This window comes from Coenobita brevimanus, chromosome 101, assembly GCF_032717465.1.
Source record: "Coenobita brevimanus isolate Jiangsu-jjx chromosome 101, ASM3271746v2, whole genome shotgun sequence".
Classification (NCBI taxonomy): domain Eukaryota; kingdom Metazoa; phylum Arthropoda; class Malacostraca; order Decapoda; family Coenobitidae; genus Coenobita; species Coenobita brevimanus.
In genome coordinates, this window is record NC_137054.1 from 4,429,486 (window position 1) to 4,444,220 (window position 14,735).

Here is a 14,735-nt window from a genome sequence, read left to right on the forward strand (position 1 = left end):
TTTCAAAAACACAGCATGGGGTGTGAAACAATGAGGGTAAAAGCACGGAATGGAGGTGACATGAAATGATTTTTTTTTTATTATTTATGAAATGAAAAAGAGCAAAACATCATCCTATCTAATGTGACAGTGGGGAACATGGTTAATGATTGATGGCGGATAATGCTGATGATGATGACGAAGACAACAACAGTAACAATGATAATAAAAATAATAACAACAACAACAACAACAACAATTAAAAATCAATGACGACGACGACAACGACGGCAGTGGGGATTATGATAATGAGCTCTGACAAAATCATGAAGGTAAGACACTCCAAGTCGTTTCATATCAATTTATTTTCCCCCGTCCAGAAATGCACATCACGGGGTCCTCTTCAGAACTCCTCAGGCTCCTCCTCCACCTCGTCCGAAGAGTCCAGCCCCACTTCCTCGTAGTCCTTCTCCAGGGCGGCCAAGTCCTCGCGAGCCTCCGAGAACTCACCCTCCTCCATACCCTCACCCACGTACCTTGAATAGACAGAAAATAAATAAAAAATGAGAATTACAGAAAAAACCCTAAAACGAACTAGCAAGGAACAACAGAGAGAAATGAATGAAATTAAAAGTACACCAGGAAGAGATGCAGAAAGAGAACATCATACGGGAAGTGGAAAGCAAGAAAGATCATAAAGAGAAATGACTTTGTCAAAAAGGGCTTTGGAAATAGATAGAATATAGTATATTGAACTAGGACGGTGTACATCTTTTTCTTCAACAGGTTAACCACTTTTGTTAACTGGCGTATTTTACTGATGTATTCGTGCAGCTTCCAGACGATTTTATTTAACTTACACAAGATCTCGCTTGTTGACGAGGTTATGGCAGAATATATTTAACCCACTGATTTCGAAGAATCTATCCAGATCCAAATAAAATGGTTTGAGAATGGCAACAGTAAATTTTAAAGTCATCTTTGTTTTGGGGCAAACAGCTTCAGTATAACGGCGTTCTTTTGACTTTATTCTTGTTTTTACCAGAAGATTTCATTCAACCATTTGGGAGACTTTTTTAACATGGCGTGGTTGGGTATACAGAGTGTTTATCTGTACACAACATTCATTACTTTCTACACTGCAAGAGGTTTCCTTTAAATTTAAGAGAATTTACTGACATAACGAGAAAGAAATTAAAAAGTCGCCATGGGAGTGCAGTGATTAATTACGTACCAGTGGACGAAGGCCCTCTTGGCGTACATAAGGTCGAACTTGTGGTCGAGACGCGCCCAGGCCTCCCCGATGGCTGTGGTGTTGGAGAGCATACAGACCGCCCGGCACACCTTGGCCAGGTCACCCCCGGGCACCACCGTGGGGGCCTGGTAGTTGATGCCCACCTGAGGGGAGGGAATGGCCGGTGGTGAAAGAAGTTTGGATCTGAGAGACGGATTAGTGAGGAAAACGTCGCTTGGGATGCAAAAAAGACTGCTGGTGATTAAATAGTTGACGATAACTCTGTGCCAGTACTATTAGGTGGAAGAGTATGTGCTAGATAAAAGTTTGGAAAGTAAAGAAGACAGCAGTAGCTTGGAATGAAAAACAAAACCGTAATTTATTAAGACTATAAGTCAGTAATATTGCGATAAAAGAGTAAGTGCTGGATGAAGGTTGTGAATAAAATTACTACAGTTTTGCAAAGATAGGGAATAACGGCATATTAAAAGGAGGTTTAGACTGAACTGAAGAATAGTTCCAAGATTCATATTTGCCAGGTCACCCTTCGGCACCACTGGTAGCCCTGGTAGTCAATACCTACCTGAGGGAGGGGAAGGATTGATGGTAATAGTGCTCTGCGCGGGAGAAAAAGAATGGGTATGTGTTTCAAGGATGACACATGCTAGAATGGAAGATACAACGAGCATGAAGGAGGTATTTGAAAGCATACAGATCTTGCAGTGCACATGAATCAAGTCATTCCCGGACGCTACCCTGAGGAATAATGACCTAGTACAATGGAACGATAGCCTGGAAACGAAAAGGCAGAACATTGTGGTTGATGCTCAGCTGAGAAAATGGAGTATGTCAAGAGGGAGAAGAAATGGCTTGGGATGTAAAAAAAGGCAGAGAAACGTTGAAATGAATTAAAAATTGCAACTATGCAAAAGAGGAACGACATTAAAAGCAGAAAAAGCAAAGAGTTATACGCAGGAAGAAGTTCTGAGATGGAATGAAGGCTTATAATTCAACCAGATGAAAAATAAAAACATATGTTGAAAAAGCAACCAGAGAAAATGATAATACAAATGAAAAAGATTGCGTGGAAAGAAAATAGAATGATCATGAAAGGGATATGCATATATATATATATATATATATATATATATATATATATATATATATATATATACAAGGATAAAGATGTGGAATGGAATGATTATTGCAACAGAACCAGGATGGCGCAAAAATACATGTGCTGAATATAGTAATGGATGAGGAACTGGAGCTGAAGAAGAGCTGAATTAAGGTGGACGCTTATTTGTTGTAATATGGCTTGGTACTGAAGGATATACCTCAAGCAAGCCAAGATAAGGACTGTGGTGGAATGAAAAATTACAGAAGAGCCTACATGAAAAGTAATGGGTATACTGGAAAATGGAATGGGATGGAAAGGACAGCTGTTGAGTCCAGATAACAATATGGAATATCGGAACTAAGACAGATCAGCAGCAGATCCAGGGAGGTGGAGTCCAAGGAGCCCAAGCCGCCTCTCATTTCTGCAGTAAGTACCGGTAACCTATACAGAATTACTGACTGAAAAAAAAATAATAATAATAATGTTTGAAAACTGCTAATCATATGGATTTGCCCTTGTTGATGAAATTTTTTAGTATATGGTTTGCTGTAACAATTTTTATATGCATTACAACCGCCGGTATGTATAAAAGGGAAAACGTTTTGAACTCTCTTTTTTGCACATCCAAGCTCCGTTCTTTCTGATGAGAATATGATGTAAGGAGGCACGATAAAGAATAAAAAACTGCAATAAAGCTAAAGAATATAATGCTAGAGGGCAGGCTGTGATGAATAGAAGAAACTCATTTGATTTGAAAAAGGCTAAAAATGCAATGGCGGAAGGGGCACTGGAGTGGAGTGAAGGACTGCAGCAGCTGTGCCACAATAAGGTCGAGTGGACTTTTTTGTTACCACCAGTCTAGATAAGCTCCTTGGATATATCGCCTGGCAACAGGGGGATCTAAGATGGGGACACAACGAGATAGAGGATGAAGAACAGGTGTAAAAAAGAACATTCAAGAGACAAAACAAAGCAGAAGAGAAAGAGGTGTAAGAAAGAATGGTAGATGTTTAAGAGACTGAGCTGGAAAGACAGATACACTCACTAAACAGACAGTGGATACAGCGCAGATTAACAGGATGGAAATATAAACAAAAATGGATGGGAGAAAAAAAAAGAGATGACGAATTAAAACACCTTCAGCTCGAGGATCTCTTCGAAGCTATGCAAAGTCGCCGGGCTCCAGACAGAGAAGATAAAAATACGCCCTTGAACTTAATGGACTAATCAGTGCAAAGTAAATGGCAGTTTTTTTAACCTTTGTTGGGTAAAAGGATAGACGAATGTTTAACTCCTTCAGTATATTGACATCCTTTATATTTATTCTTTGCTCTCCCCAGACAGTTATATTCAGTTTCCTGGTGACTTGTCAAACTGGAGGTGTTAGAGCCTTAGTTAACCCCTTCACTATCAGAGGAGGTGCCTTCATGTGACGACACCAATGACTCCATTGCCCAGTTTGACAAACGTCCCTAAGTTCCCTCTCTGTTCCTCGAAATGAGGAGGAAGGGCTGCAGAAGAATGGCAGATGAATTCTATAGTCCACCTGGTTCACGTTTCAAATGAGCCTGGGGCAACAACAACAACTACTACTACTACTACGACGACGACGACGACGACGACTGTCATTATGCCTATGACGACGATGACGGCTGCTACTACTACTACTACTACTACGACTACGAGTACTACCATTGCTGCTGCTGCTGTAACTACTTTTTTTTTTTTTTCAGTAAGATAACCTCCAACCATCTGGACGTTATATTGTGAAGATCAACACCAGCCTTCATAATACCACGCACCATGTGGAGTTATAATGTGAAGGTTAACAGTTACCTTCATAAAGCAATCCGCTGGCCCCAAACACGCTAACGACCGTGGCTACCAACCATATGCTACTACATTTATCACTCCTTTATTTTTTTATTTCTATTTTTATTAATATTACTTTTATTAACACTGCTACTGTTACCAATACCACTACTACTGTTGTTACTATTACTACTACTACTACTATCTCGAACTCATATCTCGAATAATATCGTCTTGTGGTAGCCAGAGTACAATGAAAAGCACGCCACTACACAGAAAGGGCTAAACCTCAAGGGCTTGGTGACTGGTTGATGGAAGATGGTTGTGGGTATGAGATGCAGAGATAACCAGTGATCTATGGGCATTCTGGGTTTACCTGAGAGGGGGATAGCTCCCATTCTTTTACCTGAGTGATTAATGAAAGCCCGAAAAATAATGAATGACCGAAGGAGGTAAAGGACTGAAGAACAGGAGGAAGTGAATGTTTTTGTCTCGTCATCGTTCACATCTTTCTTACTATGTACTTTTCCTCTTGGCAGTCATTTTTAGACGCATTCTCTCTCATTTTCTTTATTTCTTCTTAACATTTCAAGCTCTTCCTATCCTTTTTTTCTTGTAAATTCCTTCCTAATCCAATAACGTATTCTCTAGTTTATTTCGGCTGTCTCCAGACGATTTATTCACTATGGGATATGAAAGACATTTCGAACAGCAGGGGTTAGATACGCTTTCGATAGCTCTGTCGCTCCTTGAGGTCTTTCTTGAAATGAATAAAGTCCCCTGACAATACCGAGAATAACACATAGAGGGGTTGGATATAGCCTTCTTTCTCCACGTCACTACTTGACAACTCAACTAAACTACTGAAGGGAATTGTGTAACAGTGGTAAGAAAAGCTAAATGACGTCCTCCAGCTGAATCATAAATGAAAGTGTAAAATTATTGATTGCCCAGTAGACATAAAGAACTGATTAATGCAAGTAAATAGGTGGACGTGAATAACTGGCGCCTCTCATTTATTCAACTTTCACATCCATCCCTCATTATTCATTTTTCTTTTCCCATTCATTTCTGGCCTCATTCTCTCTAATTTCCTTATTCCTTCCTTAATCCTAACAGCTATCAATCCTTTTTATTTCTCCTTCCTTAGCCTTTACTGATGACGTATTATGTAGTGTGTTTTTGCTACCTCTCGTCACGTCTTTCAATTTCTTAAAAAACTCTTGCAAGAACGAGTGTACTGAACGCTCCATCAAACCTATCTAGTTTGAAAAGTCACTCAGAAGCTGAATGAAATCGTCTGGATATCACAAGAATATAATGAAAAAAGTTCTCAGAGTAAAATGCATGAACGCAACTATAAACGGGCCATTTAAAATGAGAAATCAAAATCAGAAGCATCCAATTACTCTTCTTTAATCTTCTATAATTACCCTTTCTTCTCTTTCATGTTTTCTTGATTACTCTCTATTCATCTGCCTTTGCTTTGCCTATCGTTGAATCTCCTTTTTATCCATCTACAGTATCTTTTTCTACGTCCTCCTAGTTCAGTTTTTTTAATCTTAACATACTAACCTCTAAAATCTGTTCGAAATCCGATCTCTCTCTCTCTTTCTCTCTCTCTCTCTCTCTCCATGTCTAACTATTTATCTGTCTATCTATATACTGAATCTATCTATCTGCCTATCTGTTTATTTATCCATCTATCTGTTCACTTATCAATCTATATCTATCTATCTATTTTTGGCCCACCTTGAATCCCGTGGGGCACCAATCCACAAACTGTATGGTCCTCTTGGTCTTGATGGTGGCTATAGCACAGTTGACATCCTTGGGCACCACATCGCCTCTGTACAGCAAGCAGCACGCCATATATTTGCCGTGGCGGGGGTCGCATTTCACCATCTGGGGAGGAGAGAGACGGAGAGATGAGAAAGAGAGAGAGAGAGAGAGTAAAAACTGATAGGGTATGTCTGAATCATTAATCACACAACACTTCAAAACAAAGGTGAAGGTAACTGAGGCGTTGACGTAAACAACAATCATGATACAGAGTGGAGATAATTTTCTTTTTTTCATACCACAAAACTTCATGCCATTTCGGTCGCCAGGTACAGGGTGTTAAAAAAGTCCCAGACCAGAGGGAGGTGTGGTAATGTGGTGTCACTGTGTGGTGTGCTAGTATGTGGTTTGTGTGTGTGTGTGTGTGTGTGTGTGTGTGTGTGTGTGTGTGTGTGTGTGTGTGTGTGTGTGTGTGTGTGTGTGTGTGTGTGTGTGTGTGTGTGTGTGTGAGGTGTACTGGTAGGGAGCTTCTGTGTATGGAGGGAGGGTACAAGGAATGGAGGTGTGGCAGTGCAAAAGAGGTGGTGTGAGGTGTGGTAGTGTGTGGTTTGTGGCTTGTGTGAGGTGTGGCAGTGTGTGGTTTATTTGTGAAGTGTGGCAGTATGAGGTGTGGGATGTGTGTTAAGTGTGGCAGGGTGAAATGTGGTTGAGCGGGGTGTGGCATTTTTTTTCTAGTACACAGCATCTTATCCGACTATGTATAATGCATATTGCGTCCCCTCTTCCACTTGTCACTTCCCTGTCTCTCCTCCATTCCATCTCAGTCTGTATTTACCTCCTCGTTCTCCACTATACCAAGCCAGTCTTCTCACATATTGCCAATTAACTTATTCTAGGTTTTATTTCATCCCGTCCCATTCTAGGGAAAATAATCTCCTTTCCTTAACTAACTCATTTTCCTCCTTTCTCTCCAATGACGTCCGTCTCTTCAACTTCCCAGTCAGTCCTATCCCACCTCAGTCTACAGACACACCCTTCTCTATCTCTATCCTCCTCATCACATCCTCTCTCTCTCTCTCTCTCTCTCTCTCTCACACACACACACACACACACACACACACACACACACACACACTTCTATTTTATACCCATCCCTATTCCATGCCAAGTTCTCTCTCCTCTATAATCTACAAGCACATCAACCAATACATCCCCTCATACCTTCACTTCACACACACACACACACACACACACACACACACACACACACACACACACACACACACACACACACACACACACACACACACACACACACACACACACACACACACACACACACACACACACACACCTTTCTCTACCCTGTCCTACATTTCCTATCACCATCTCATTCCATCCTATTCTGTATCACGCCAACACCCTCTTTTTTCTACCATTGTCCTCCCTCCCCTGTCTCAGCTGTCCTATCTTCATCCCTTGTCCTCTGTCCAGTATCTCAGGTCTTATCCTCATTCCTTGTCCCGCATCCCCTGCCTCAGTTGTTTTATCCTCATCTCACTTCCTCCATCCCTGTCACGGTTGCCTTGTCTTCATTCCATTAAAACCCAGTGCTAACCCATTCGTCCCTATCCCTAGTTCTCCATCTCCTGTTTTCCTATCTTCATTGCATTCAGTCTCCTCTATTCCGCGTCCTCCCCGCCCTCACCTGGTTGGCGGGTTCGAAGCAGGCACTGGTGATCTCGGCGACTGACAGCTGCTCGTGGTTGGCCTTAGCTGAGGAAACCACAGGGGCGTAGGTCACCAAGGGGAAATGGATGCGAGGGTAAGGCACCAGGTTGGTCTGGAACTCCGTCAGGTCAACGTTAAGGGCGCCATCAAACCTGGAGGCAGAAAGATGGAGATAGGTGGAGATGGATGAGAAAACAAGAGAGAGAGAGAAAAAAAAAGTATATTCATGAGAGATGATGCAGAACAGGACAGTTTTTCACCCTCCACCTCCACACCGCATCCCCAACTATTCACTCCACACAACACTTATTCCACTGACACCCAAGCACTCCAAAATCAGAGCCATCCACACCAAAACCAGACACTCCAAAGCCATCCATACAATATTCGAATTTTCATTATTCATTCACCGAAGCATTATCCATCGCCTACGTCTAAACCCATTACAGAATTATTCACTCCACTCTAATCCACATCCCACCTCATTCTTATCCTCTAATCTGAGAGAAGCAGTAAAAGAGGATACACTTTGTTCAATTAGATGATTCAAGTTTATGTAAGTGGGTCTTTCATAATGTCCAAATTCCTCCACGTATGCCACTCTCATCCACTCCACATCGATGCACTCAATTCCCACCCACTCCACAACCATGCACTCCACTTCCATTCACTCTGCAACCATGCACCCCACTCCCATCCACTCCATATCCATGCACTCCACTCCCATCCACTCCACAACCATGCAACCCACTCCCAAACACACCACATCGATGCACTCCGCTCCCATACACTCCACAGCCAAACACCCCACTCAAATTCACTCCACAACCATGCACTCCACTCTCATCCACTCTACAGTCATGCATTCCACCAACGTACACCCCATAACCTTGCAGTCCACTTATATACACTCCACGCCGACCACTTCCAAGCCAAAGGACTCCACAACCAACAGCCATCCACTCCACCGCCACCCACTAACCTAAGAGAAGCGGTAATAGAGGATACAATCTGGCCAATGAGACGGTTCAGGTTTGTGTAGGTGGGTCTCTCGATGTCAAGGTTCCTGCGGCAGATGTCATAGATGGCCTCGTTGTCCACCATAAACGCACAGTCAGAGTGTTCCAGGGTGGTGTGGGTCGTCAGGATCGAGTTGTAAGGCTCAACCACCGCCGTAGCAACCTGAAAGGAAGAAAGTGAAAGAGTGTATGAGGGTTGAGCTGGAAGAGTGGGAAGGAAGGAAAGTATACGTTAAAAAGAATGTAGAGAACAGACGTAATCATCATTATCATTACAATATCATCATCATCATCATCAGTCTGTTCCCCATGGTCTAAATCATATACGGTAGTTGGGAAATCTAAAGCACCTCCCTTTGATCTCTTTCAGAATCCTAATTACACGGAAGGGAAGTTTCAGTTTCGTCTCTCTTTTGTGTTGAAGGAATTAAAAGGCTGCTTGCACATCAGATGCTGGGCGGTGAGATCGCCAAATCTCAGTGTCAAAACAAACTTCAAACTACATATAGTCTAGTAGCCCAACAACTTCTTTACATATTCGACAGTCCAACCAGCTTGATCATAACTGATGAACTGACCAAGATTTCATTTATTACTGATACTGTTTTAAGACAGTGGAAAGAAACTATTCAAACTGACTATACTTCTATATCTCTTATGATTTTGACACATTTGCAAGAAATTTTAAAAGAACAACTTTCCAATTTCTATGGAATTTGACGGCTTCCATGGGCTGTAGAGAAACTATAGGACTATCTGGTTGGACTTTAAGGAGCTACCGTTTGTACCTCTTTGGGTTTTGAGAGTTTCGAGACAACGTAAAAGAACTATTGACCCCTACTGTACATCCACATGCCTCCCCCCTTGTTGCTCTTACCTGAGGGGCGGGATAGATGGCAAACTCCAGCTTGCTTTTCTTGCCGTAGTCGAGTGAGAGTCGCTCCATCAGCAGGGACGTGAACCCGGACCCAGTACCGCCACCGAATGAGTGGAAGATGAGGAAGCCCTGAAGAAGAGAGAAAGAGGGAGTGATGGTAACATTAGGGAATTCTGGCTTAGAAACATTTGAAGTGATTTTCACTATTAACATTTTTCATGGGATCCAGAAATCACATGAAATTTTTATAAACAAAAGGAGGGGGGGGGGTTATTGCAAGGCTACAAAAGTTTGTTTGTTGCAGATAACCGTAAAGCTGCGTGCCAAAATCAAGATTCGTTCAAAGAGAGTTCCCTGACAAATTGCACTTAAAAGACTGGAGGTCGTATGCTGCGTATTAAAGCTTAGTATCTTCATGTAGGTCAGAGACTTAGTTTGGCTAATGTCAAGGTTCTGTTGAACTCAGATTACAGTTCTGTCGAGGTCAAGTCACAGCACTGGGATGGCGTGCAGGCACTACTTGTAATAAAAGAACAATGTTATTTAGTAAAATATGTGCCATATTATCTTATTGCCCTTGCATTCGTCTATATTATGTTACTCCTATGATTAAAACAAGTGAATTAATAAGGCCTTTAGATTTTTTGATGGCTTGAATGCATTGGGTGATAGTTCTGCTGGGAATCAGACCTTCCCCCCCCCCCACCTTTTTACAAAGTGCTAGATCCGGCCCTGACGTGGGTTAGGGTTTGTTAGATTGGTGCGCCTGGCAACCATGAAAAATCTTAGAATTAGAAAACATCTTTACCTCAGGATTTCCGTGTCTGTTGAAAGGATTTTCAGTTAAAATAAGAAGTTCATAGCAAAAGCAAGGCATCACTTGAATTCTAAAACTTTGACACAATCAACAGTTGTCATAAGATAACAAAGAGGACATTATGCCAGTTAGATTTTAACTAACTTCATTCTTGAAAACATACAGATTACAGAATAACTGAAGAAGAAGGATTGTGGGTTCTTTATGAATATGAACTGAAAGCAAAAATGAGGCGTGGTGACAGTGAGTAAATGCGGTGAATGAGCGAATCATGAAAGAAGTAAATGATGCAAACACAGAAATGAATGTGACAAATCTCTGTCCTTCCTTCAGTCCCATTCTCAACCCCATTCGTCCACGTCCCTCTGCTCCACCTACCTTCCATTGTTCCTCAGCCCCATCCTTCCCTCGTCACATCCTTTCATCTAGTAGCCTATTCTTCTGTCTTTCCCTTAGTCTTACCTGTCCATCCTTTCCACCTACCATGCTTCAACACTAATTCTATTATCCCTCCCTCAGCCCCCCCCCCATCTTCCTTAAAGCTAGCCTTTCATCTAGCCTCACCCCCGTTTCAAATTTATATTCCCATCCCTCAGTCCTTCTTTCCGTTCTTCCCTTTATCAATTCCATCCATCCAGTCCTGTCTGCTCGACCAGGAAAACTGGGATTAGGCAACAAAAATAACAGCAACCCATCCATCCCTCTTTCAAACCAATCCATTCCTCCTCATCCTCCTGTGATCCCCAACCCCCAGCCTCACCTGTAATCCTGAACACTGATCGGCCAGCTTCCTAACCCTCTCCATGGTGATGTCGATCAACTCCTTGCCGATGGTGTAGTGACCCCTCGCGTAGTTGTTGGCCGCATCCTCTTTGCCTGTCAGCAGCTGCTCTGGGTGGAACAGCTTGCGGTAGGTGCCTGTGCGTACCTCGTCTGAATAGAAGGAGTATTGAAAATATTTCGCCTACTAGCATTGCTAGGGTGCAGAGTGGATTGAGCGACTGTTGCTACTACCACCACCACCACCACCACCACTACAACAATAACAGCAACAACAACAAAAATAAACAACAATAACAACAACAACTACTACTACTAGTACTACTATGACCAGAGGTACATATGTACAGAGGTACATATTTTGCAATAATAAAATAATCCATTAATCATCCGGTCATGCATCCATCCATTCATCAATTCATCGGTTAGCCAGTTGATCCTTCTAACCATTCTTCCATCCATGCTACACAGGCTCCATATTTCAACCATCCATCTCGAATAAACTCCCACCCCATCTGCCTCATTCATACATTCACCTACCGATTACTGTAGGCTCCAAGTCAACGAACACGGCCCTGGGTACGTGATTTCCAGAGCCAGACTCGCTGAAGAAGGTGCTGAAGGAGTCATCGTGGTGGCCAGCGATCTTGTCTGAGGGCATGGAACCGTCCGGCTGGATTCCATGTTCCAGGCAGTACAGTTCCCAGCACGCGTTGCCGATCTGCACACCAGCCTGACCCACGTGGACGCTGATGCACTCGCGCTGTTGGAAAATGGGGATGTGAAATAGTGAAACAAATGGTGTGTGTGTGTGTGTGTGTGTGTGTGTGTGTGTGTGTGTGTGTGTGTGTGAGAGAGAGAGAGAGAGAGAGAGAGAGAGAGAGAGAGAGAGAGAGAGAGAGAGAGATTTAAAAATTGTGGATGAAGGGTGAGGAGGAAGAGCGAATAAAGATAATGAAGGGAGGTTAAGTGGAAACGAAAATAAAAATGATGAAAGGAGAGAAAGGAGGAACAGAAGGAAAAAATATGGAAAGTGGGAGGTAATGGAGGAAATTCCGAGAAGGGTGAGTGAAATCTAAATATAAATTAGGGAAATAGTAATGACTGTCCTCTCCTCTCCATGGGGCATAATCCCTCTCTCTCTCTCTCTCTGTACACACACACATGGATTAGAGAGAGAGAGAGAGAGAGAGAGAGAGAGAGAGAGAGAGAGAGAGAGAGATGGGCAAATTGATGGACAGATAGATGATGCTGAATCCTGTGAGATAAGCCTTGCTAAAAAAGGACACCTGCTATATTTTTGTCCCAGTTCAGTAACGTCTGCTCCTTCCGTCGACACACCCGGCCCACAGCTCTCGCAACATACAATTCTCTCTTCTCTTCCTCTTATTTTATTCTTTCCTTTACTTCTCATCTTTTTGTGATTTTTTAGTCCTTATTCCTCTTCTTTCTCTTTCTCCATTGTTTACTCTGCTTTCTTCTTTACTATTCCTATTTCCCAACGTTTTCCCTTCATTTCCCTCTCTTTCTTCCCTCCCCGTTTCATCACTCCACTCTTCCTTCTCTGTGCTCTTTCTCTTCAGTTATTTCTTTGTCCTTCCTCTATCACTTTCCTCTCCCTCGTCGTCTCCTCCTCCCTCTCTTCCTTATTTCTTCTTCAATTCGTAAAACTAAGAACATTTTAAACCCCTGAGCCACATAAGATTAAGACGCAGGAGAGCCAGAAGGATTACGCAGAGAGAGAGAGAGAGAGAGAGAGAGAGAGAGGTGGGGGGGGGAAGAAAGACGTCTTGGGCTACCACGTGAGGAGGTATTCTTGGTGTGTGACGTCACGAGGAGAGAGAGAGAGAGAGAGAGAGAGAGAGAGAGAGAGAGAGAGAGAGAGAGAGAGAGAGAGAGACCGGCGGGTGGGTGGGGGGGGAAGTGAGAGACAAGAGGACAAGAGGAGGTGGAAGGGAAACAGAGAGTAACTGAGGGAAAGGGAAAAGGAAAGATAAAAAGAAGGCAAAGATGAGAGATTAAATGTATATATTAAGTCTGACTCTCAGTTACCTTCTTGCTACAGCAGTCGTTATTGCTTTGGGTGAAAAAAAGGTAGCTTAAGTGGGTGAGATTAGGTTACGATAAGTCTGCTTGGGTTAAGTTAGGTTACTTTTGATTGGGTACCGCATGCTAGGACATCTGTATGTTAGGTTAGGACAGGTAGCGTAAGAGAGGTCAGGTTAGGTTAGGTTAGGTTAAGTCTGATGAAGTTTGGTTAGGTTAGGTTATGATAACGTGGCTTGGTTAATTGTGTTAAGCTAAATAAACTCTACCTAGATAATGGTCATGCAGATGAAGTTAGGTTAGATTAGGTAGCAACGACACATTAAAGGATCAAACTACTGCACCTAAAATCATGAGAGAGAGAGAGAGAGAGAGAGAGAGAGTATAAAAACGCAGCTGATACGAAGAAAATAAGAAAGACACCAAGTTTTTCGACTCACCATTTTGCCTGAGTTGCGGTTTCCTTTTCCTTAACTGAGAAAGTGAAAAACGTGAGATAGTGAGAGCGGCGTGCTGGCTAGGTGAGGGTGCCTGCTGCCGGCTTGACACTGGTGCCAGACTTAGAGTGCCACCCCCTTTGGCCCTGCTTCCACCTTGCCCCACCCCCTCCCTCACTCCCACACCCTCTCCCCTACCCCTTGACTCTGACTCCCGCACCTGTCACCTTCTCTCACTCACTCCCTCAAACCCCACCCTCACCCCTTCCCTTACTACCCATCCTCACCTCGCACCCTCCTCCTTCATTCTCATTCTTTCCTTCATCCCTCACCCCCATACCCTCCTTCACTCCCCTCCCCCACTCCTCATCCTCACTATTGCCAATTCCATCACTCCTCATTCACTCCCTCAGCTCTCATTCCTCTCTTGTTCCTCACCCTCTTCATCACCCTAACCCCCTTCCCTCACCTCTAACCCTCACTCCCTATCTCACCCCTCAACCTCCCTCCCTCACTCTCTCCCCAACCCCCTCCATCACTCCCTCCCTTACCCCTAGTTCCCTCCCTCATCCCTTCACTCGAAGATCTGCCAAGTCTGGGGAGAATGGCAGGGGCGGAAGAGACAGTCATGGGGATGTCCGGGAGAGAGAGAGAGAGAGAGAGAGAGAGAGAGAATCGTTGACTTATCGGTTAATATAAACAGAATTACAGATGAAGATGGATGGATAAACAAGTATATTTTATCCTGTCTTATTTATACATCCTATTTTAAATGAATACGACGATTCAGAGATGATGTCACACACACGTGAGTTTGACTTCAACATTTTCACCTCGACATATCACTCCTTAACTGAATAAAATAATCTTACGGTAGCAATAACTACTTAAAAATTCTTCCTTATACAGAAAAAGGTGATGGACTGTTCGCAATTCGCGCGATTTTAAAGGACGTGACCTCAAACTACTGTACATTAAAGACACATGGAAGAGACTACTCAAGAGGAACCACGTCGCTCCTAGAAAATCCTCCCTCAGATAAGATGCTCATTATTATTATTATGAAGGAAATATTTTTTATATATTTGATCATTCAGAAAG

At 43.0% G+C, this 14,735-nt stretch overlaps 1 protein-coding gene across 1 annotated transcript; it reads right to left on the reverse strand.

Moving 5' to 3' along the window:
• Positions 1-209: 209 nt before the first annotated feature.
• Positions 210-13,777, reverse strand: LOC145414845 (tubulin alpha-1A chain-like). Its single transcript, XM_080284266.1, has 9 exons — positions 13,638-13,777; positions 11,692-11,914; positions 11,132-11,304; positions 9,555-9,683; positions 8,641-8,840; positions 7,636-7,810; positions 5,898-6,050; positions 1,214-1,377; positions 210-515 (listed from the first exon to the last, which is right to left on the reverse strand). Exons 1-9 carry the CDS (start codon positions 13,638-13,640, stop codon positions 383-385), a joined length of 1,353 nt encoding a protein of 450 aa, XP_080140392.1. The 5' UTR covers positions 13,641-13,777; the 3' UTR covers positions 210-382.
• Between the last annotated feature and the right edge of the window lie 958 nt (positions 13,778-14,735).

Excerpts from the sequence above, each read along its gene's own strand:
- LOC145414845 (XM_080284266.1), bottom strand. Across the intron at positions 11,305-11,691 it reads CTTGGAGCCTACAGTAATCG|ACGAGGTACGCACAGGCACC; the intron begins GTAGGTGAATGT and ends CCTTCTATTCAG. Across the intron at positions 1,378-5,897 it reads GGTGCCCCACGGGATTCAAG|GTGGGCATCAACTACCAGGC; the intron begins GTGGGCCAAAAA and ends CCCTCCCCTCAG.